The 23,693-nt window shown below is 42.3% G+C and overlaps 1 protein-coding gene and 1 long non-coding RNA gene across 2 annotated transcripts; both read right to left on the reverse strand.

Annotated features, from left to right (window-relative positions):
- Positions 1-218: 218 nt before the first annotated feature.
- On the reverse strand, positions 219-9,481 carry LOC310634057. The gene is made up of 4 exons (XR_014491144.1): positions 9,406-9,481; positions 7,115-7,210; positions 3,277-3,375; positions 219-400 (listed from the first exon to the last, which is right to left on the reverse strand). It is a non-coding gene; the product is annotated as an uncharacterized lncRNA (long non-coding RNA).
- A 1,839-nt stretch (positions 9,482-11,320) lies between these two features.
- LOC310634784 (vomeronasal type-2 receptor 26-like) lies at positions 11,321-23,491 on the reverse strand (the record flags this gene model as incomplete). The annotated part of the gene is made up of 4 exons (XM_083353320.1): positions 11,321-12,063; positions 15,681-15,807; positions 16,884-17,111; positions 23,312-23,491. The coding sequence occupies 4 exons, from the start codon at positions 23,489-23,491 to the stop codon at positions 11,321-11,323; spliced, it is 1,278 nt and encodes a 425-aa protein (XP_083209446.1).
- Between the last annotated feature and the right edge of the window lie 202 nt (positions 23,492-23,693).

Consider the following 23,693-nt stretch of genomic DNA (forward strand, 5'->3'; position numbering starts at 1 on the left):
AACGCCACAAGACCTTCTAAATAGTCCAAAGAAACTCGGACCCTTCTCGGGGGATGGCACAATTGCAGTTCTGTCCTGGGCTGGGTGATTGATTCATGTTTCCCATTAATTCGCTGCACTCCCCAGTAACCCCCTCGAGGCTCGAGGAGAATCAGCCCATTTCTGTTTGCAGATTCCCTAACAATTCCCACCCCCCACCACTCCCCTCCCTCCAGCACCTCCACCTCCCAGCAAAGCTTCCCAGAATTGAAGCTCTCGTGGCTTAGGACACTGGCCATAACGTCATATCTCAGAGGACTGCCGTTCACTTGCTGATTCATTCCTCTCCATCTAACACTTTTCAAATCCGAGGATACGTAGAGCTGGGGATGAGCCGTGCTTGGATTCAGAGTCAAATTTGCTGTGTGGAAGAAAGGACGGAAGAACATTCACCACCAAGTGTGGAATGTATAGCTCTTCAAATAATTTTTATAGTTATCAGTTTGTAGGGCTCTAGAGGTGGGATCTCTCCTCAGTTCAGGGAGTCTTTCAGTGAGGAGATTACAATGACGCTGATTTTAAATACGTAATAACATTGAAAACCGTAAGTAATTTCAAAAGTGTTCAGTACTATAGAGCAGGGCTTTTCAACCAGTGGTACGGGTACCACCTGTGGTACATTGGTACCTGGCAGGTGGTATGCGACCATCCTAGAAAAGTGGTAGTGGGGGAGGGGAATGAGCTGAACCAGTGGTAGCACTGCAAAAGCCTGAGCGAAAGATGGCTGTCAGGGCTCAGCGGAAGCGCTAGGATCAGTGCCAGGCTCCAGCTGGAGATCGGCGCTGATCCTGGTGCTTCTGAGCCCAGAAGAAGCGCCGATCAGCTGGAATGTTGCAGCATCTCCAGGGTCCTGTGATTTACATTCAGATGTTTAGCAACTGATTCATATTTATGATGGACACAGTGTCCCAGGGTCATGCGAAGTGACCAAACCCTGCTGCAACCACCCAGCAGACGGGGGGAATAAAAGCCAACCCACCCCACCCCACCCCCTCTCCCAATCCTCAACAGATATGCTCACAACAATGAAAAGCTCGGACAGCAGGAAGAGCGCCACCCAGCGGGCAGGCAGATGTCTTGCTCGGCTATGACTTGGGAGGCACTTTTTTCAGTGCCATTGTAACTTCGAACAGTAACTAAGCGAACTGTTGTAAGTCGAGGACTACCTGTATTTCATCCCTTTTTTCCTTTTGGGGGAGGGGTGTCATCAGGTTTTTGACACCTTGCTAGGCGACTGGTGGTACTCAGATGTTGTCATATCCTAAAAGTGGTGGTGTTGTTGTTGTTGTTAGTTGCGAAGTCGTGTCCGACCCATCGCGACCCTATGGACAATGTTCCTCCAGGCTTTCCTGTCCTCTACCATCTTCTGGAGTCCATTTAAGCTCACGCCTACTGCTTCAGTAACTCCATCCAGCCACCTCATTCTCTGTCGTCCCCTTCTTCTCTTGCCCTCAATCTTTCCCAGCATGAGGCTCTTCTCCAGTGAGTCCTTCCTCCTCATTAGGTGGCCAAAGTATTTGAGTTTTAGCTTCAGGATCTGGCCTTCTAAAGAGCAGTCAGGGTTGATCTCCTCTAGGACTGACCGGTTTGATCGCCTTGCAGTCCAAGGGACTCGCAGGAGTCTTCTCCAGCACCAGAGTTCAAAGGACTCAATTCTTTTGCGCTCAGCCTTTCTTATGGTCCAACTTTCACTGCCATACATTGCAACTGGGAAGACCATAGCCTTGACTATACGCACTTTTGTTGACAGGGTGATGTCTCTGCTTTTTAGTGTGCTGTCTAGATTTGCCATGGCTTTCCTCCCCAGGAGCAAGCGTCTTTTAATTTCTTGGCTGCAGTCCAGTGGTACAATGGGTGAAAAGGTAGGTATTCCAGGGATATATGGAACTGATGTTACATGAAGATACCTTGTCCTCTAGGCAAGACCCCAGTAGAAATCAATGGTGGCAAGTTGCAAAATCTGGACTAAAATTATTCTGAAACAACGTAGAATGGGGGCGGGGAGCAAAAAAAATTCCCAATGCAGCTTGTAAACAACAGATCACGATTCAGGTGGTTTATCTCTTTATCTGTCTCAGAATCACAGAGCTTTAGTTCACACAAAGATCACAAGTTAAAACAGAGATAAACGGAGTGTGGTTAGCCTCCTTCTTGAAATGGTTTACCCAGTACTTTTTTTTTGTAAAAGAAAAAAGGTGCCGGAACTCACACACGTCATACAACCCGCCTTGCCTACCCTACAAGGTTCCGTCCCAAAAAGGTGCTGGAACTCCGTTCTGAGCGTTCTATGACAAAAAAAGCCCTGGGTTTACCTAACTTGAGCCACAAAAATCAAAGTGTGCCATCTAAAAGGCTGATTTGTGATGCCACTAAAACAGAAAAGGAAATAGCATGCATGCATGCACACAACTATTTCCTTCAAAGTTGAACAACTGCAGAACTGAAACCCTTTGATATCCACACTCGGATGAGAACAGATGCCACTACATGGAATGATGAGTGCTGTATTTTAAACCTAGTTAATATTTTTTGCCCAGCTTGCAATTTTATGGCTTAGCCACAGCAGGTCAAAAGAGCTAGGAGGAGATTTAAGGATTCTTCCTATGAATCAGACTTTCTCTTTCCCAATCCTTCCTATTTTCAATATAAAACACATCCAATATTGAGCCAGGTTGTAAAATTACTCCGTTTTCTCTTCCTTGCACATTTCTCTTCTTGCATTTAGAGTGGGAAGCCGCAGAAGGCACATCTCTACTTCATGCTGCTCCTGTTTGAATCATTTGGGCAACAGCTGCAAAATCTTCTGCCTGGATTCAAACTCTCCCATTGGACAACGTCTATGCTTCTTCTCCCTCCCACTTTTCTTTCTCTTGTAGAATTCCATTGGCCTTGCTTCCTCTAGGTTGGGACTCTTAACCTATCAGAAGCCTGTAAAAAGTACTATTCTGTAAAAGCCTGTAAAAAGTACTAATTTAATGACCTCTGAGGAGATATCTCAGATGGACCTTCAGTTCTCCTTCTCCATTTTAAAAACCATAAAGTAGCTGATATTGATATAGCTGATGTTTAGTGATGGAAATAACCAGTGCTTTTTTTGTAAAAGAAAAAGGTGCCGGAACTGACACATGTCATTCAACCCACCTTGCCTACCCTACAAGGTTCCATCCAAAAAAGGTGCCGGAACTCCGTTCTGAGCGTTCTATGAGAAAAAAAAGCCCTGGAAATAACCTGGATTACCTGTTATGTGGCCTTTAGCTGATCCACAAGGAATACATTTCTGTAGACAACTTTCGATCCCTTTTCTTGGCTTGATTCCTTCGCTAGGAACCTGTGAAGCTTAGAGAATAGCTTGATGTTAGTCACGGTTTTCTTCTTGTTGTCATGGTTGTCATGGTGACCTCCCGTTTAGACTACTGCAACGCTCTCTACATGGGGCTGCCCTTGAGGACCACTCGGAGGCTTCAACTGGTGCAGAATGCGGCTGCACGAGTTGTGATGGGGGTTTCCCGATACTCCCATGTAACACCTCTACTCTGTGAGCTGCATTGGCTTCCAGTTGCCCTCCGGGTGAGATTCAAGGTGCTGGTAATGACCTATAAAGCCCTAAATGGCTTGGGTCTGAGATATAAATAAATAAATAAATAAAATATTTGAGGGAACACCTGCTGCCAGCATCAAGTTCCCTTCGTCCAGTTCGCTCGCTTAGGGTGCCGCCGGTAAAAGATTGCCGGCGGATAACACCCAGGGGGAGGGCCTTTTCTGTGGGTGCACCTGCCCTCTGGAACCAGCTGCCCGTGGAGCTCAGGACTACCCCTGACCTACATTCATTCCGCCGAGACCTGAAGACTTGGCTCTTTGATCTCTCTGGCCCAGGCTGAGAATTTTAACTGGGGTTTTATTTTCAGGGATAATTTAATCTTTTATTTGTCTTTTAGCTTTGTATTTTGTATTGGTATGATTTTATAATGCCCTGTAAACCGCACTGAGTCCTTCGGGAAAGGGCGGTATATAAATATAATAATAGTAATAATAATAATAATAATAATAATAATAATAATAATAATAATAATAATAATAATAATGGTTTTCTTCTTCTTTTTCTTACAAAGACATTGTAAGGAGTTTATTAATATATGCCATCTTTTGGAGAAGGTGTGTTGGAGTCCTACTGCTTCAAGGGCAATTTTGGCTAAAATAAAGCTAAGAACTAGCTACTTAGTTCTCCCCCATGTTTGGCTATTTGGAGACTCTTCAAGGATAGATGTGGATTTATTTCTATTGTGATTTGCAAACTACTTTCGCCAATTTCATTCCCAGAGGGGAGAAGCGGTGTTTGAATCAGAACGATAAATATTTTGATGTGGCTTTTTAAGGAAGTGATATAGATGGAGCAGGTCACCAGTCCTAAGTGTTTGCCAAAATTTGCGCAATGCTTCTGAAGTGAGAGGAGGATTAGAAAGTGAGGTTCCACTGGCTGAACCTCGCCTTCCTCTAAATTCAGAGTGTGGAGGGCTTTTCTTGGGCTAAAAGCTTTACTCAGGCTTTGAATGGCATGTTGGGATTAAAAATTAACTGAATTTAATTTTGTTATTCCTTTAAAACAGCCATACTTAATTCAGTTACTTTCCAATCATTGATTTAATTCTTTCTCCCTTTTCATCACATTAATGGACCACTTTATTTTTTAACTTTATTGAATTTTTATCCTGCTTTTGTTACTTTATAAATAAGGCAGTGAACATACTTAATACTCATTCCTCCCACTTTATTTAGTCTTCTGTTCTTTTTATATCATTTTTAATGGTTGTAAGCAGAATCATGTTTTTGAGACTGGTGGCCATATTGACACTGGATTGATTGAATGATTGATTGAATGAATGAATATAATTAAAAATACTATTATATAGTATTTAGACTTATAAGGGAAATGAAAATTAACTATTAGAACATAGTTTCAAATTATAATATAGAAGATGGACTGAGACAATAAAGGATATTTATTAGTAAGTGGCGAGGTACTAGGATGAGAAATAGAACATGTCTATGAAATAAAATGAGAATGTATTTAAGTAAGCAATATGTGTATTTTAGTTATGACAATTGTTATGTAGTGAAATAAAGGAAATTTGGGTTACCGGAAATCTAAATACTATGGATATTAAAGGTTAAATTGGAATACTGTAATTGAAAATTGAAAAGTAGGTAAAATCTAAAAATAGGACATGAATATGTATAAGTAAAAATATATTGATAAATGTTTTAATTGAATGTGCTATAACTAGAAATGTACTAGCTTAAATATGATACAGTAAATGTTAAGGGAAATTTTTGATGATGCAACCTGAGATATGTACAGAAGATTTTGTTGTTGAACTACCTGATCACCACGCTGCTTTCTAAATATTTAAATGTAAAACTGGAAAACCAATAAAATTTGTTTTCTAAAAATACTATTATATAATAATAGCAATAGTACTTAGATTTATATACTGCTCCATAGTGCTTTACAGCAATCTCTGGGCAATTTACCATGTCAGCATATCACCCCCCCTCAACAATCTGGGTCCTCATTTTACCAACCTCAGAAGGATGGAAAGCTGAATCAACCTTGAGGCGGTCAGGATTGAACTCCAGGCTGTGGGCAGTTTTCCTGCAATACTCTGAGCCTTCCCTGGTGACAGGCAAGACAGCCAGGACTATGAGATTAAAGCTCTGCCACTCTTTATGTGGAGTGCACACATGATTCACACACACACACAGAGAGAGAGAGAGAGAGAGAGAGAGAGAGAGAGAGAGAGAGAGAGAGAGAGAGAGAGAGAGAGAGAGATGGGGCTTTGCAGTGACCCTCTTGAATTTGTGTTTTCTTTGTGAAGCTTGATGGTGATCTGTGTAATCTGTACCTCACGCTTTAGTTATCATTTGTCCCAACTTGTTAGAAAAGAAAGATTCTCAGGCCTATAAGTTAGCCAAAGGTATACTTTACTAAAGCTAAGTGGTTACAGAACAAGAGAAGCTAGATTTGAGGTTTCTGCACTCAAGCATATGGTTAACTTCCCTTTGTTCCCATCCACCACCACCACTACCACCCCCCACCCCCCCCACCCACCACCACCCCGGTTATCAAAGAGTGTTCAGGTTATAAAAGAGTGTTCAGTTAGGTGCTAAAAAATGTGTTTGGGAAATAGTCCCTGTGTCCACAGGCTGAATGTTTCTGCATTCCTTTGCTTGACCTTGGAATGACTGGCAATTCTCACAGGATGGTGCAATGCTTAGTTTCAATTCCTCCTGCTAACCTTCCCCTTATCCCACCCCGACAGTCCCTCCCACCATTGCTGTCAGGCTAACAGCAGCAATGCTCAGGAGTTGGGAGTTGAAATCCACGAGTCATAAAAGAGCCAAGGTTGCCTACCCCTGGCGTAGCTGAATGGCAGCCTTGACACTACTCCTCTGCAGCCAAAGAAAAATATTGTGACAGGAAATGGGAAGACTAAGATATTTATAACCTCTGCTCCCCAGATTTCCACCTATTAAAATGGGGAACAACACAGTGCTCTCTTCAACTTTGATTTGTTCTCAAAATGGAGGGGGAAAGGAACAAAAGATGTTCCTAATGAATGAGCAAATATTGATTTTTCCGCAACCAAGTATTGGAGAAAAGTGGGAAAGACAGAGGAGGAAAAGAATTAATGGACATATTGATATATTAATCAGGGAGGGGGAAAAAGAGGGTTAGAAAATAGTGTTCTTACATAGGTCTCCAATCCCCTTTTTCACAGTATGCTGAAGACAACTCATGTTTCAAAGATTATGTTTTCTTTTCTTTAGAAATAGAATTGTGTCATCTTTAAGACAAAGATAAATCAATAGACTTATTTTTAGAAATGTAACCGTGGGGGCAAATACTAAAGGGGGCAGGACTGGTGCTTTCAGATCAATGTTGACTCCTGGTGACTGCATGAATGAGCTGTTGCAATTGCACAATGGGGTCAGCCCTGGTTGTTATTAGTCAGGGGTTGGGTGCTGACTTTAGGGCCAGCTTTGATTTTCAGATTATAGGATGAAACCAGATGATTACCTGAAAACATCAGAACAATCACCGTGCACTTCAGAGCAATGCTTGCAATCAGCAATATCAAAAAAGCAGTTCTGGGCCAGAAGAAAGATGGAGCATCTGCGGAGCATTGGGAAATAAATACAGTAAAAAAAAAAACCAAACCAAATCAATATCATTGGAAAATGTAAAGAGTTCTCATGAAACACCTGGAAGTTCATTTTAGCTGATGGGTTGCCTGCACAATATTGATAGATACAAGGAGAGACATCTGTAGCGTGTATAGAGTGTGTATGTGTGTCAAAAAACCAAGATGAGTAGGAAGCCATGGAGATGACCTGGCAGATGCCATCCAGAAGCCATCCAGAAGCCACAATAGAATAACAAAATCATAGAGTTGGAAAGGACCTTGGAGGTCTTCTGGTTTAATGCCCTGCTTAGGCAAGAAACCCTATATCATTTGAGACAAATGGTTTTCCAGTCTCTTCTCTTCCAGTCTTTCCACTAATTAATTGTTCTAGCTGTCAGGAAGTTTCTCCTTAGTTCTAGGTTGCTTCTCTCCTTAATTAGTTTCCATCCTTTGCTTCTTGTCCTGCCCTCGGGCGCTTTGGAGAATAACTTGACTCCCTCTTCGTTGTGGCAGGTAGAGAAGAAGCATGTGTTAAGACCAGGTTGTTGGGAAAGTATTTAAAAAAAGATTGCCCCTGCAGTGTATGCCTCCCAGCATACACAAAGGACAGCACAGCAGGAGGCTGATGGTGCAGATCAGCAGAGGGGTTGGACAGCTCCGGGGCGATAACTGCTCACTCAGGATAAGCCTAATGACTTAAGCTGTTGACAGCCCCAGGCATGGTCAGCCTGGTGGGAAGCCAGGATCTACACCCATTGTCACCTGCACTGGCAGGAAGCCCAGGTTTGAACTGATTGGATGCCATCCACCTGGCCAGGTACAAATAGACGCCAGGCTTCCCTGTTTCCCCAGTTCGTTCTGTTCAGAATAAACTCATCTTTACCCCAGCTCTGTGTCCGTCTCTATGTGAAGCACGCAACTTTACAGCCCCCTCAATTCCTGGGGGTATAAGAAGGGGAAAAACCGCCAAACTTGCATGATTCTGTTACAATATTTCAAGGAAATATACAGATAGTCCTTGACTTATAACCACAGTTGGGATCAGAATTTCCTTTGCTAAGCAAGGCAGTTGTTAAATGAGATGCCTAATTTTAGGACCCTTTTGCCACGGTTGTTAAGCAAATCACTGCAGTTCTTAAGAGAATCACATGGTTGTTAAGTGAATCTGACTTCCCCCATTGACTTTGCTTGTCTGAAGCCGGCTGGGAAGGTAACAAGTGATGATCGCATGACACACACACACCCCCAGGGATGCTACAATGGTCATAACTATATGCTGATTGCAAAGCACCTAGATTTTGATCATGCGGACCGTGGGGATGTTGCAAAGGTTGTAAGGGTGAGAACTGACCACAAGTCACATTTTTTTCCAGCGGCGTTGTAACTTCCAATGGTCACTAAACAAATGGTTGTAAGTCAAGGACTAGCTATAGTTCTAATATTCCTGTGTTGATTTCCTAATGGGGTCCACCTCATAGAGCTGACAAGATGGCAGTTATGGCAATATAACTGAAGCCCTGCTGTGCAAGAGATGTAATAAAAAAAGAGATGAAGCTTCAGCTATGCCAGCATCTTGACTTTTTACACACATGCACCGCAGTGGATAACTTACAGCTACAGCCTTGCATATCAGCAAGCCGATGTCAGCTTTTAATAGAAACATTCTCCAGATGAAACCAAACTCCAAATGTCAAGCATGGCTAAACTTTTCAGAAACCGCAAAAAAGTCAGACAAAACTAGCCTCAAGGACTGATATAAGTCAAGCATGATTCTAAATTCTAAGAACTGGTCTCTTAAAACCATATAAAAGCGTCTTATTGCTAAAACAAGACCTTGTCAAATGTATTTTTCAATAAACTTTAAAAGAGAGTAAAAAGAGACAGCTACATTTTTTTTGCCCTGTTTGAGATTGAAATTAGATAGCTGGCATGCACAGTTGGAAGCCCCTGGCCTACAGGCAGTTCTCGCCTCTATTTTTTTGGCCCTGCAAAACCTTGTCTCTCAACAATTTAGCTGCTGAAATTTGCTTGCAAAATAGCAATTTACATTTAGTTCCTTTAAAAAGAAAAAAAACCTGGGTCTTTCTTTGGGCTTTATTGTATTTTATGCTAATATCAAAAGATGCAGTCAAGAATAGCTTCACAGTTCAAAAAAGTGAAAGCAATTAGAATATTAATTCAGTACCTTTGGGCTGCGTTGATGCTAATGTGGGGCGAACTGCTGGTTTTGATGGATGGTGTGGTTGACGATTCATGTTGAGCATTTCTCTGCCTTAAAGAAAACCTTCAAAACAAAAATTGAAAATGAAAAAAACCACAAGCAAAAAAAACAACCCCAAAAAGGGAAGCTAATTTATGTAACTACTTCATTTCCATTCCTTAGCAGCCTCTATCATTTTTATCAATAAAGTAGAGAGTGATTTTTTTTTGAATGCTGAGTTAAACTGCTGGCCAACTATTTTGGAGGCTTTTTTACTTTCTTTTTTGTTTTTTACTTTAGCATGTGTCAGCTTCCAGACAAAACCAATCCTGTTTATTCAAACCCATTTATTGAAAGAATAAATATTTCCTTTTCTCTCCCCGTGGTTTATATTAAGTAATTTATTATATTAAGGTAAAGGTAAAGGTTCCCCCGCACATGTGTGCTAGTCGTTTCCAACTCTAGGGGCCAGTGCTCATCTCCGTTTCAAAGCCGAAGAGCCAGCGCTTGTCCGAGGAGGTCTCCGTGGTCATGTGGCCAGCATGACTAGATGCCAAAGGCACACAGAACGCTGTTCCCTTCCCACCGTAGTGGTCCCTATTTTTCTACTTGCATTTTTACGTGCTTTCGAACTGCTAGGTTGGCAGAAGCTGGGACGAGTAACAGGCGCTCACTCTGTTACGCGGCACTCGGGATTTATTTATTTATTTATTTATTTTTATTTTAATCCCATTTATATCCCGCCCTTCTCTGAAGACTCAGGGCGGCTTACAATCTAAGAAGCACAAATCAATGTGCTTAGCAATTCATTCTATGTATATGCCTCCTTATTAGGGCTTTCGCCCCCCCCCCAGCGGCATTATTACAAAGTCAGCTTATTGCCCCCAACAATCTGGGTCCTCGTTTTACCTACCTCAGAAGGATGGAAGGCTGAGTCAACCTTGAGCCTGGTGGGATGCGAACCTGCACTAATTGCAGGCAGCTGGTGTTACTTAAGGAGGCATTAGCCCACTGCTCCACCAAGGCTCCTGCCAAACTGCCGACCTTCTGATCGACAAGCTCAGCATCCTAACCCACTGAGCCACTGCATCCCTAATTTGTTATATTGGTGCCCTCTAATTGGAGTTTGTATTCAGTTAACTCTTACCTAGCACCAACTCAGTGCTGATCGTTAATGGACTCGATTCTTGTGTTTGGGCATAAGCAATAAATCATCTTAACTGGAACCTATTGTGTGGTCCTGATTCTTTGTGCGTGACAGTGTGGGATCTGTTACCGCAATCAATTAAAGAAACATTAATCACCTAGAGTTTCTTGGTCTCTCAGTTATTCATCTTATTTAGCTATCTAATCTTGAATCTCTTTGCCTTTTCTAAAAGGGTTTTTCATTTCTCCAAACCTCTTGGGAAGATTTCATGTAAAATGTGATTTGCGTGAGGAGTAAGTGTAATGGGTTTAGTGTATTTTCTTTCTTTTTATTTGTTGACATTTTAATTTGCCCCAGTCTTTTCCCTTAGTTTACTTATTTATGGCCCTGGAAATCTTAGAGAAGCAATGACTAATGGGAGGATCTGTTTATCTGATAATGGAGAAAGTCACTGAGTTTCTAACAGGAAAAATAGCTTTTTTTTACCTTTCATTAGATCTGAATGTCATATATTAACCTTAATAATCTGTAATAAATCAACAAATGGTAAATTCTCTCTGCCATGATAATCATACAGTTTTATTCGTCCTAGTAATGTACTAGGTCCTTCTTTGACTATTACAAAAAGAGACATTGTAACTGTATAATTGCTACTGGTTTCATTGGTATGCATTTATAATCCAGTGGTTGGCTATCTTCCCAATAGCAAAAGATTCAGTGAAAAAACCCTTCATCATGGAATACCTTCTGAAATTACTTTCTTCTTTTCATCATTAGGTGCTCTTTGGTATTCAGATGAGGCTGCAATACAATTATGTAACACTTGGGAAGGAAGATGCAACCCACTAGCCCAGCACTGGAAGCCAAAATGGAGAAAACCTGCACAGCTACCATATATTTTCCCCTGGTGCTCAAGTAGCTTGGCACAAAGGACACCCAAACACTGCAAAAGACCAGCATACTGAAAGTGATTAGCTTGGCTTCATTGAAACCTCCTGGCAACTCTCTGGCTAGGAAAGCCACAGTGAAACAAATAGCTGCCAGAATGCCCGTGTAACCAAGAGCGCTGTAAAACATGGCGACAGACCCTTCATTGCATTGCAGTACCAGCTGTGTAATCTGAGAATCAGTGTCAAGTTCTGGGAAGGGGGGACAAATTCCAATCCAAGTCATGCAGATGCCACACTGAATTATGGACCCAGAGAATACAACAGCCATTGCCAAATTCTTCCCCAGCCATGTATTCATCTTGTTTCCTGGTTTTGTAGCCATGAATGCCAGCACCACAATCAGAGTTTTGGCCAGCACAGCAGAGACAGCAATTGAAAAGATTATGCTAAACGCAGTTTGGCGCAGGCAACAAGTCACTTTCTGAGGGGGACCAATAAATAAGAAGGAAGATAAGAAGCAAAACAGGAGGGAGACAAGGATAGTGTAGGTGAGCATTTGGTTGTTGGCTTTGACCAGTGGTGTGTCTAGGTATTTAATGAAGATTCCTAAAATCAGAATTGTAGTTAGACTTAAGCACAGGGCAAAGAAGCTCAGAGAGATTCCCAGAGGTTCATCATATGCTAGAAAGACAATAATCTTGTGGATACATTGATCTCTGCCATTGTTTGGATATTTAGTTTTGGAGCATTCATGACAATCAACTGCATCTGAAAAACACAATATATTTAGAAACTTTACCACCTGGTATTTTTCCACAATAATTGACATTTTCTCCTTTATTCTGGCTTTTATTGCAATTTCTTAAAGAGCATTAGAATATGAATCTCAGAGAAGAAGTCAAATCTAGAGACTGAAAACTACTAAGATAATACTAATGCATGTGACTGCAGAGACACTTCCATGTATTTGGCATTTGCAACCGCTCATCTCTAATATAGCAAGGTACAGTTAATTACAATTGTTTTGTGCCTACCCATGTCAAACTATTGTAGAGAACATCTTGAGTCAATCAATCTTTCAGACAGTGCCTTGGCCAAAATTGCTACAAGTCCTGGCACAGTAAAAATTTTCATCCCACTCCGTTAAGAGGAATTGAAGCATATCCAATCCATGTTTTTCATATTTGTATGCATTTTTCCATACTTGAGTTTCCATACTTGAGGTGCACCTCCCTTGAGGAAGTGTAGACAGACTCTGGGGAAATCTGAAGACATTTTTTTAATTTGTCACAATAAAACTATTCCCAATTTTCATCAAATTGTTTTCATTTTGGTATTTGGATTTTTAGGGAAGACCAGGATTACACTAAATAAGAAAAGGTTTAGGAATCCCTGCTCTTGTTAGTACTGGTGTCATGTAGTCTTTGGTTTATAACCGTAATTGAATCTGGCAATTATGATCGTAAGTCATGAGGGTCAAAAAGTGGGTCACCACATGACTGGACCTGATTTTATGACCTTTTTAGCAGTGGTCATTAAGCAAACATGGTAGCAGTCATTACTTAAACATGGGAGTTGTTAAGTGAACCCATTGTGCAGTATTTGTCCATTTTTGCCGGAAACTAGAAGCAAATGCCAATTTCTGGCAAAAATATTGTAAATCAAAGTCATATGACTGTTAGGTGCTGCATATAGCTGTAAATGCAGGTAAGTTGCCAAGCTTGTAAAATAAAAATATTTAGTAAGGCCACACCTGGAATACTGCATCCAGTTTTGTCATCACAGTACAAAAAAAGATGTTGAGACTTTGGAAAATGTACAAAGAAGAGCAACTAAAATGACTAAAGGCCTGGAGACAAAAACATATGAAGAACAGTTGCAGGAATTGGGTTTGGCTAGTCTAGAGAAAAGGATTACGGGTGACATAATGGCAGTCTTCCAGTATTTACTTTACTTTACTTTTACTTTTATTATATTTGTATACCGCCCTTCTCCCAAAGGACTCAGGGCGGTGAACAGGGCATATATAAAAATACAGAATACAAAAATTAAAAAGAATTAAATAGTAGCCCAGCTAAAACAATCAATAATAATATAAAAATCCCCAATAAAAACCCCAGCACATCCCCCATCAGGCCAGGCCGGCTTGTTCAAATAAATGGGTCTTCAGACCGCGTCGGAAGGAGCGAAGGTCAGGTGCCATCCGGAGCTCGACCGGCAACTGATTCCATAAAGCCGGAGCGCCCACAGAGAAGGCCCTCCCCCTGGGGGCCACCAGCCGACATTCTCTGACCGGAGGCACTCTGAGGAGGCCCTCTCTGTGGGAACGCACAGGGTCTACCACAAAGAAGAGGGGGTCAAACTATTTTCTGAAGCACCAGAAGGCAAGACAAGAAACAACGCATGGAAACTAATCAAGGGGAGAAGCAACCTGGAATTAAGGAGAAGCTTCTTAACAGTGTTGTTGTTGTTAGTTGCGAAGTCGTGTCCGACCCATCGCGACCCAATGTTCCTCCAGGCCTTCCTGTCCTCTACCATCTTCTGGAGTCCATCTAAGCTCACGCCTACTGCTTCAATGACTCCATCCAGCCACCTCATTCTCTGTCGTCCCCTTCTTCTATTGCCCTCAATCTTTCCCAGCATTAGGCTCTTCTCCAGTGAGTCCTTCCTTCTCATTAGGTGGCCAAAGTATTTGAGTTTTAGCTTCAGGATCTGGCCTTCTAAAGAGCAGTCAGGGTTGATCTCCTCTAGGACTGACCGGTTTGATCGCCTTGCAGTCCAAGGGACTCGCAGGAGTCTTCTCCAGCACCATAGTTCAAAGGCCTCAATTCTTTGGCGCTCAGCCTTTCTTAAGGTCCAGCTTTCACTGCCATCCATTGCAACTGGGAAGACCATAGCCTTGACTATACGCACTTTTGTTGACAGGGTGATGTCTCTGCTTTTTAGTGTGCTGTCTAGATTTGCCATGGCTTTCCTCCCCAGGAGCATGCATCTTTTAATTTCTTGGCTACAGTCCCCATCTGCAGTGATCTTGGAGCCCAGGAAAATAAAATCTGTCACTACCTCCATTTCTTCCCCATCTATTTGCCAGGAATTGAGAGGGCCGGATGCCATTTTCTTAACAGTAAAAACGGTTAACCGGTGGAACAGCTTGCCTTCAGAAGTTGTAGGGGCTTCATCACTGGAGGTTTTTAAGAAAAGATTGGACAGCCATCTATCTGAAATGGAATAGGGTCTCCTGCTTGAGCAGGGGACTGGACTAGAAGACCTCCAAGGTCCCTTCTAGCTCTATTCTGATTGATTGATTGATTGATTGATTGATTGATTGATTGATTGATTGATTGATTGACTGCAGGGGGGAGTGACAACAGAACTTCAAAACTGGGTCATATGTCCCTTTTGGAGGGGTCCCATTGTAACTTTGAAAAGTCGCTAAGCAACCAGTCATTTAAATCACGGACCACCTGTAAGATGGACAAACTCAACTACAGTGGTGACAAGTGCACCATGAGAAGACCTGAGAAAACAGCTTGGGGACTGATTGCCATGAAGAAAATCTATTGTAAGTAATTGCTAGGAGTTGAAAATGATTTAATGGCATATAATCAATCGATCACTAGATAGATAGACCAGGAACAGGATGTCTTATAATATATTTTATGGTGGGCAGCACTTCTATGGAGCTACCAGCCAAGTAGTGGTACATGCATCCTCTTACAGAAACAACTGGGCAAAACAGCCACACAAAGCTTTCCAAGACACACAAGGATTTTCATCTTCTCTCATACCCATGGGCCAAATTGCTTTTCTTCAAATGCTTTACACGGTACCAATTCTCTTCCAATCCTTAAAAAAAAATAGCTCCAAAGCTGCTTCTTTTGAAATTAAAACATACACCTGTTTAATATTTATTTTAACGTGACAGCAAAAAGTCTCCACAGATCCATGTGTTGCCCATGGACAAATATGGTGTAGCTGAGAACCACAGGCAGCACCATCAGAAAGATTCTAGCTGGGGCTTGTTTATACCTTTCTTTTTAAGGTGTGCATTTGGGCTCAATATGGGGTAAGAAGAGCTCGATATGTTGGGGTACAAAATGTTTTGATCCAAACACTCTGGATTTGTACTTGCAAAGATGATTAAAGTAGCTACAGGAAAAAAAAAATCTCAGTGAATCTACCTTTTGTCATTCAACACTTGCCATGTTCTCAGAGCAGTCTACCTGTTTCGGTAGAAATTGTCCCTTCTCTGCAGGGGGCACAATCATGGCAGCACACTTGGCGTCCTTCAGGGATCACTTTGTGGTATCCTGGTTGGCAGAATTCCGCACAGACCGAACAAGGCCTTGTCTGAAGAGTGTCAAGAAAACAACAATGCTTGAGGATCTGTGTTTTATTTGTGGGTTCTGTGTCAGCAGTCCCCAATGTCCGTGCTGCCTTTCCCCCAACTCTTCTACCATAGAGGTAGCTCCTGTCTGAGGTAACCACTGGCCCCCTGTCTAATGGTAGGCCTGGCCATATGAAATGGATCCTGATCCATAAAACCTTACGTTATTTATCTCTTAAACTTCATTTTTGTTGCAAAATATTTCTTCCATATCTTCCCAGTAACAAAGAGGCTTGCCTACATCTTGTTAAGCCGAATCAAGGCATTTTGTGTAACTTATGTGATAAGGTTGGCTACAAACACCCAATGTTATTTTATCCCTAACGGATAAGAATGTATCGTCAAAACTATGGTTTTCCTAGTAGCAATGTATGGCTGTGAGAGTTGGACCGTAAGGATGGCTCAGTACCAAAGAATTGATGCTTTCAAATTGTGGTGCTGGAGAAGACACTTGAAAGTCCCTTGGACTGCGAGGAGATCAAATCAGTCAGTGCTGAAGGAAATCAACCCTGACTGTCCTTTGGAAAGACAGATACTGAAGCCGAAGCTCAAATACTTTGGCCAGCTAATGAGAAGAGAGGACTCATTGGAAAAGACCCAGATGTTGGGAAAGATTGAAGGCAAAAGGAGAACGGTAGGGTGGAGGACGAGATGATCAGCTAGTGTCATTGATGCCATGGGCATGAGTGTGGGCAAATTCCAAGAGACAATGGAGGATGGGGGGGGGCGGCTGTTATGCTGTGATCCATGGGATCCTGAAGAGTCAGACACAACTTAGCAATTGAACAACCAAAAAGGTGACACCTGGGAGATAGCGGCTGGCTAAGGTTATTTGGTGAATTCTGCCTGAATTTCAACTCACACTTTTACTTTCTACATCAGGGGTGTCAAAGTGTCGGTCCATGCGGAGGCCACGCCCACCCCAGCTCCGGCAATGCGAAAAAAGTCATGATACGTCACGACACGTCATGTGACGCGGTGAGTTTGACACCCGAGTTCTACATTAATTGCCTTAGTGGAGTTTAAGTTTCTTTCCCACCTGATTAAAGGAGCTGGGCCAAACAATGGCCTCTTCCTGAATGCTGATCACCAGACCTGCAGAAACCTGGCTCTCTAGTCTTCCCACTGTCTTGCGTACAGCTGACTTGTTTGGAAATACAACCAAATTCACAATGTCATAGTTGGCCACCAACTCCCCATCTGCATCAAAATATAACTCTTCTCCGATGGTTGTGTTAAAGCGGACAGTTTTCAGGAAAGGGTGAAGCTGGAATGAGAAAGGTAACACAATCCCCCCAAAAAAAACAAATCAGGTAAATCAATTTGATAATGTCAGAAAAATATATACCTGCAATAATTTTCTCTGGAATGCCTGGGCACTCACAGAAATCAAGTCTTTATAAGAAATCTAAGACAAGGCTATAAGAAAGTGTCTGAAAAGCATAACAGAGTGAGGATCTTGGTCAGGGGTAGGCAACCTTGGCTCTTTTATGACTCGTGGACTTCAACTCCCAGAATTCCTGAGCTGGGAGTTGAAGTCCACGAGTCATAAAAGAGCCAACGTTGCCTACCCCTGATCTAGGGTTTTTTTTAAAAAAAATCCCATTTATATCCCGCCCGTCTCCGAAGACTCAGGGCGGCTTACAATCTAAGCACAAATCAGGTTGTGGATGTGCCAAAGGTATTTTCCCAAAAGCAACTGGACTTTCTCATTCTTCTGTCTGAAATGGTCTAAGGTCGCCTGGCTGTGCAGGGGGTTGGACTACAAGATCTCCAAGGGCCCTTCCAACTCTGTGATTCTGTAATTCTGTAATTCTACTGTACTGTACATATACAGACACTCCTCCATTTACATCCATTCAGTTAGTTACAACAACACTGAAAAAGGTGACGAATGGTCCTCACACTTATGACCAACACAGCATCCATATGGTCAGGGAATCAAAATTCAGCAGTTTGGCAACTGGCAGTTATTTATGATGATTGCAGCATCCCAGGATCATAGTGACCGTTATTTCCCAGATTGATGATAGATAGATAGATAGATAGATAGATAGATAGATAGATAGATAGATAGATAGATAGATAGATAGATGATAGATAGATGATAGTTTAAATAGATGATTGATAAATAAATGAGAGAGAGAGAGAGAGAGAGAGAGAGAGAGAGATGATAGATGATAGATAGATAGATAGATAGATAGATAGATAGATAGATAGATAGATAGATAGATAGATAGATAATTATTTTATTAAGAAAATTGATATAGCCGCCCAACTCATTCACAGTGATTTGAGGCAGATTATAAAAATAAAACTGCAATAAAATCCCCAGATACAAATACATAGATAGAGAGATAAACAGACAGATACATAGATAAGCAGACATACAGACAGACAAGTAAATTAAAGCTTTGGTTCATTTGTTATAATGGACATTGTAATGTGTTAGTGGTTGCTGTTTCATTAGGTTTGTCTTTTTGAATTCCTGCTTGCTGTTGGTCCGGTGTCCTTCTCACATTTCAGTGAGGACAGATATGCCCCTTCTGACATTACAGGCTCAGCAGGACTGGATTACTGCATGTTAGAGCACTTGAAATAGTTTGTATTACCCGTTAAAGAGATCGGCTCCTCCTTAAGAAGGCCAGATACTGTAGTAAAATAACCACTTTGCTCCAGTAAGCAATTTCCCTGAATTTGCAGAAGTATCACCAGGTAGAACCTCAGGGCTGTTTGACCTGTGACATTTCCTGCTCCCACTCTCCACATTTCTCTACATCTCTATATTTGGGTGAGGACAAAACAGGAAGCAGATTTCACCATGGCAGTGAAGATGGAGGATGGTACAATGAAATTGTACAATGTGGGTTGCAGCAAAACAAGAAAAAAAAACTCAGCAAGAAAAAATCATGCTGGGGAATGCCTCTTTGCAAACAAAACTGCAATACCACGAGTCCTTGTACAAGTATCATCAAACATCAAGAAAGATAGCAGAAGACAGAGATAGACAGCAAGACACCTAAATGACCAAGATTATTTACAGTATTTACACAATCTGTGGGTGCCTCTGCTGCCCTACCTCTTGAAATCCAGTATTATGAGGGAAGGGGATAAACAATTCCCCATCCTTTCTTTTCACAACCCACCATGCTTCAATTTATGCACCTCTCCCATGATCTTGCTTATCAAACTTTCTCTTAAGCTAAGCAGATTTTAAATGAAGAATGGCTGCAGGCAGTGCTTTTTTTTGTAAAAGAAAAAGGTGCCGGAACTCACACATGTCATACAACCCGCCTTGCCTACCCTACAAGGTTCCATCCAAAAAATGTGCCGGAACTCCGTTCTGAGCATTCTATGAGAAAAAAAGCCCTGGCTGCAGGACTTGGGTTTGTCTAGTCTAAAGAAAAGAAGAAACAGGGCTAACATGATAGCAATATTCCAGTATTTGAGGGGCTGCCACAAAGAAGAGGGGGTCAAATTATTCTCCCAGGCACCAGAGGGCAGGACAAGAAACAGTGGTTGATCAAAGAGAGGAGCAACCTGGAATTAGGGAGAAACTTCCTAACAGTGAGGACAATTAACCAGTGGAACAGCTTGCCTCCAGAAATTGTGAGCGCTCCATCACTGGAGGTTTTTAAAAGAGACTGAATAGTCCACTTGTCGGAGATGATATAGGTTCTCCTGCTTGAGTGAGGGGCTGGACTAGAAGACCTCCAAGGTCCCTTCCAGCTCTGTTCTGTTCTGTTCGTTCTGTTCTGTTCTATTCACAGCCAGAACTATGGCAACCAATGGCACCCATTTGAGATAGAGTGTATAAGAACAGTACTGTATGGCAATATGGAACAGGGTCCATCTTCTTGTACGTTCTTCACCATGGACCTTCCCTGGGATAGTTCTTCTGCCTCTGTCCAAGACCAGTGAAGTCTAGGGATGAAGGTGCTGGGGAATGGGGAGATGTAGGTTTTTGTCCCCACCTTAGCCACAAAAGCTGTTTGGGGACTCTGTCCACTCCCTTCTTTTCAGTTCAATAGTCAGAGTGGTGTAATGTGAAGATGCTCTAGTGCAGACATGTCAAACACAAGGCCCGGGGGCCGGATCCGGCCCGCGAAGTGGTTTCCTGTGGCCCGCGAAGCCATCCTGGAAACAGTGAGGGAACAGCCCCCACTGCCTTGGCCCTGGCCCAGAGACCCTCCTTCTGCCAGAGACCCACAGATCTGTCCCACTCCTGCCCAGGCCCCCATAGGCACCCTTGATGCAAACGATGTAGAGCTGGCTCTAGCCACTCCCACCCAGTAGGCCACGCCTACCCTGGCCACACCCACCCAGCCCCCTGAGGGCAAATGCAATGCTGATGTGGCCCTCAATGAAATTGAGTTTGACACCCCTGCTCTAGTGGGATGAGGAGACCCAGGTTCTAGTTCCTCTTTAACCATGGAAGGCCCCTCAAGGAGATGGGGTCTTGACCCAAGACCCAGGATAGGGTAGGGATGAAAGTGCTAGACTACAAGTGGGAGAATGGGGGAGTGAGGGTGATCTAATTTACCTTCAAATCTCACTGCAAGTCTTTGGATCAGTCTATCTCTACTTCTTGTGGGGAGAAATGGGTATTGTGTGCTATTAATGCATACCAAATAAAAATACTAAATTCTGGTATGTCTAAAATGATTCTTGGAAGAGGTGGAGAGACTTGGCCCACAGTATCACCTAGAGTTGGACAGGACTGAATGGGTAACATCATCATCATATTAGGTTCATTTTTTATATTAGTGTATGAAGCATTAAAGCCTTTATTCCATTCAAGAGTTCCTGATTCTTGGAGGCTGCCTGGACAAATCCCTGCACTGTTTTTTGGCAAGGTTTTCCAGAAGTGCTTTGCCATTGCCTCCTTCGTAAGGCTGAGAGAAAATGACTAGACCAAGGTCAACCACTGGTTTCAAGCTCAAGTCATGGTCTCCCAGTTCCTAGCCTGGTGCTTAACTACTACACCAAAATGGCTGCTTCATTACCGTACAGTGTATTTATGTACAATAAATAGCAAGATAAGGATGAATAATTTGCCATTTTTAAAAATGGTTGCCAAAAGTGGTTTTTTTCAGCCATACAGCTGGCCCTGTTTGCATTATGGGAAAATTATTCTAGCTTTATGTTCTCTACTTTCTCCACAGTATCTTTGAGGAAGTTTAATAAATCAAACATACTATTCCAAATATGGACATATTTTATAAGCACATTCTTTTCTGTATCACTTAGTTATTCTATAGATGTTTCATCTCGGCCACTCAAAATCCCTTTGCTAGCCAGTTTAGAACTCAGTTTAGAAGATCATATAGGAGTCGTGGCCAGGGGGGCATTTGCCCAGGTTCACCTGGTGCGCCAGTTGCACCCCTATCTGGACTGAGATGCCCTACATATGGTCACTCATGCGCTCGTTACCTCCTGTATAGACTACTGCAATGCTCTCTACATGGGGCTGCCCTTGAAGGCCACCCGAAGGCTTCAACTGGTGCAGAAGGCGGCTGCACGGGTTGTGATGGGAGCGTCCCGATACTCCCATATTACACCCCTCCTGCGTGAGCTGCATTGGTTACCAGTTGTCCTCCGGGTGAGATTTAAGATGCTGGTTCTTACCTCTAAAGCCCTACATGGCTTAGGTCTGGGATGTTTGCAGGACCGTCTGCTGCCAGGAACGACTTCCCATCACCCTGTGCGCTCACACAGGGAGGGCCTCCTCAGGGTGCCGTCGGCCAGACAATGTCGACTGGCGACCCCCAGGAGGAGGGCCTTCTCTGTGGGGGCACCTGCCCTTTGGACTCAACTCCCCTTGGAGCTCCGGATGGCCCCAGATCTCCGTTCCTTTAGTCGTGACCTTAAAACATGGCTTTTTCAGCAGGCTGACCTGGACTGATGGAAGGGTGGTTTTCTTAATTTTGTTTTATTGTGTTTTTAATTGGACTGTTTATGGGATAATTTGATTTAATACCTTTTAATGTTTGTATTTTGTGTTTTTATCGTTGTTAGCCACCCTGAGTCCTTTGGGAGATAGGGCAGCATACAAATCCCATAAATAAATAAATAAATAAATAAATAAATAAATAAATAAATAAATAAATAAATAAATAAATAAATAAATAAATAAATATCAGCTCATACTAGATTTTTTTTCAGATGTTTTCCAGTTGAGTAATGATTTTACATGATTGCTTGGTGTATTTATTTATTGTTTTTTCTGTAATCATAGAAAATTCCTTTTGGCTCATCATACTAGATAAAATTCAATAATCAATCAAACAAACAAAATCCTACAAATGCCTTAAACAGTTTCTGAGTTCACACCACACACTGAGCCATAACCTAACCACGTAATGTGTCACACAAGACACTAAGCCATCACCTAGCTTCACCCAACTTTTAGTGCTAAAATGTGGTCGGCTGAGACACTAAAAATGATGTAGCGTTAGTGTGTTGTGTACGAACATGGTTATTGAGAGGTTGTGAGGCATGTCTTCTCTATGGGGTTGCTTGGATCACATTGCAAACAATGCTGAATTTTCCATTTTCTTTCTGATGACATGTTAAGAAATACATGGCTGTTACTCTGATGTCCTGGCACACAGGTTGATTTAAGCGGTTCTCACTTAACAGCCCCTCCCAAAAAATGATTAACCATAACATTACATCATAAACATTACCCTTTCATATATGTTCTTCACATTCAGTGGCACTCACTTTTGCCTGATAAAACTTTTCTTCCTTGCAACTTCCAGGAGGCTAGATAAGGATGTGTAAGTCTCACCGTATTTGCATCATGCTGTCACAACTCATGTTTCATCATGAGTTGCTCCACTACAGAAGTCTATGATATATCTCCCATAGCAAAACAAGTCTTGGGAAACATCCTTAGATTTGGTCATAACCACAATTTGTCTACCCAAAAATTGTCCATTCCAGCCGTTCCAAATCTTCAGGTACACGGGCACTACAACAATCAGCTTCTTGGAATTCAAATATAGCTCCAAACAACTGACCACATTGGCACACAAGATACTTAAGAACTAAGGAGAAGAGGACAATTAAATTCTGCTGATAACGTTACCTAATTTGGTAACAAAACGTTCAGGAATTATATTAAGCTAAGCTTGGAGAACAAACCACAGCCAAATCTAGAACCCCAAGCTACAAATATTTCCTATTATTTCTAAGCACTACAACTCTCCAAGTACCCTCCTGGGATTTAGGATTAGCGGCACAGGAGGGCAATAGCGTCTGTAAGGAACTGCTCTTCAGGCCTTTCAGAAAATAAGAGTGGTTATCCCAATCACCCATTGTTGGAAAAAAATGAATGTAGAGGGGCCAGGTCTGTATGCTGGGAGGACATTCCCAGATATTCCCAGAGCTGGAATGGAAAAGAAGACCAATCCAACATGCAAGGTTCACTTCAGTTGTAGCTTAAGTGGAATTTGCTCTTACCTGCCATGGTTGTAGGAGTTTTGGAAGATCTACCTTGTCTTCTCCTGGAATGACAACATGGCTAGATAAGGATGTGAAGACATCCTGGAGGGCATGTGCCACAGCATAGATTGCATGATAGATGTTGTAGCTCTCGGCGGACATTCCTTTCTTGGGCCAACCTGAGAGGAAGCCTGCCATGTTTCTTCTCACAAGGCCCCTTTTCCATGTCTTCCTTGACAATCTATCACTGGAATCATGGAAATCAAACATTTCTGACCAAACCAATTCAAGGGAATCATCTTGAATTAAAATAAGATCATGGAATTTGGATCTTTGGTTTCCCTGGATGGCGAAGGTTAGGGTTCCGTGGAAGGGTTTGATGTCTCCGTATCTAAAAGTT

This window comes from Vipera ursinii (genome assembly GCF_947247035.1).
Source record: "Vipera ursinii genome assembly, chromosome: 2".
Classification (NCBI taxonomy): Eukaryota; Metazoa; Chordata; class Lepidosauria; order Squamata; family Viperidae; genus Vipera; species Vipera ursinii.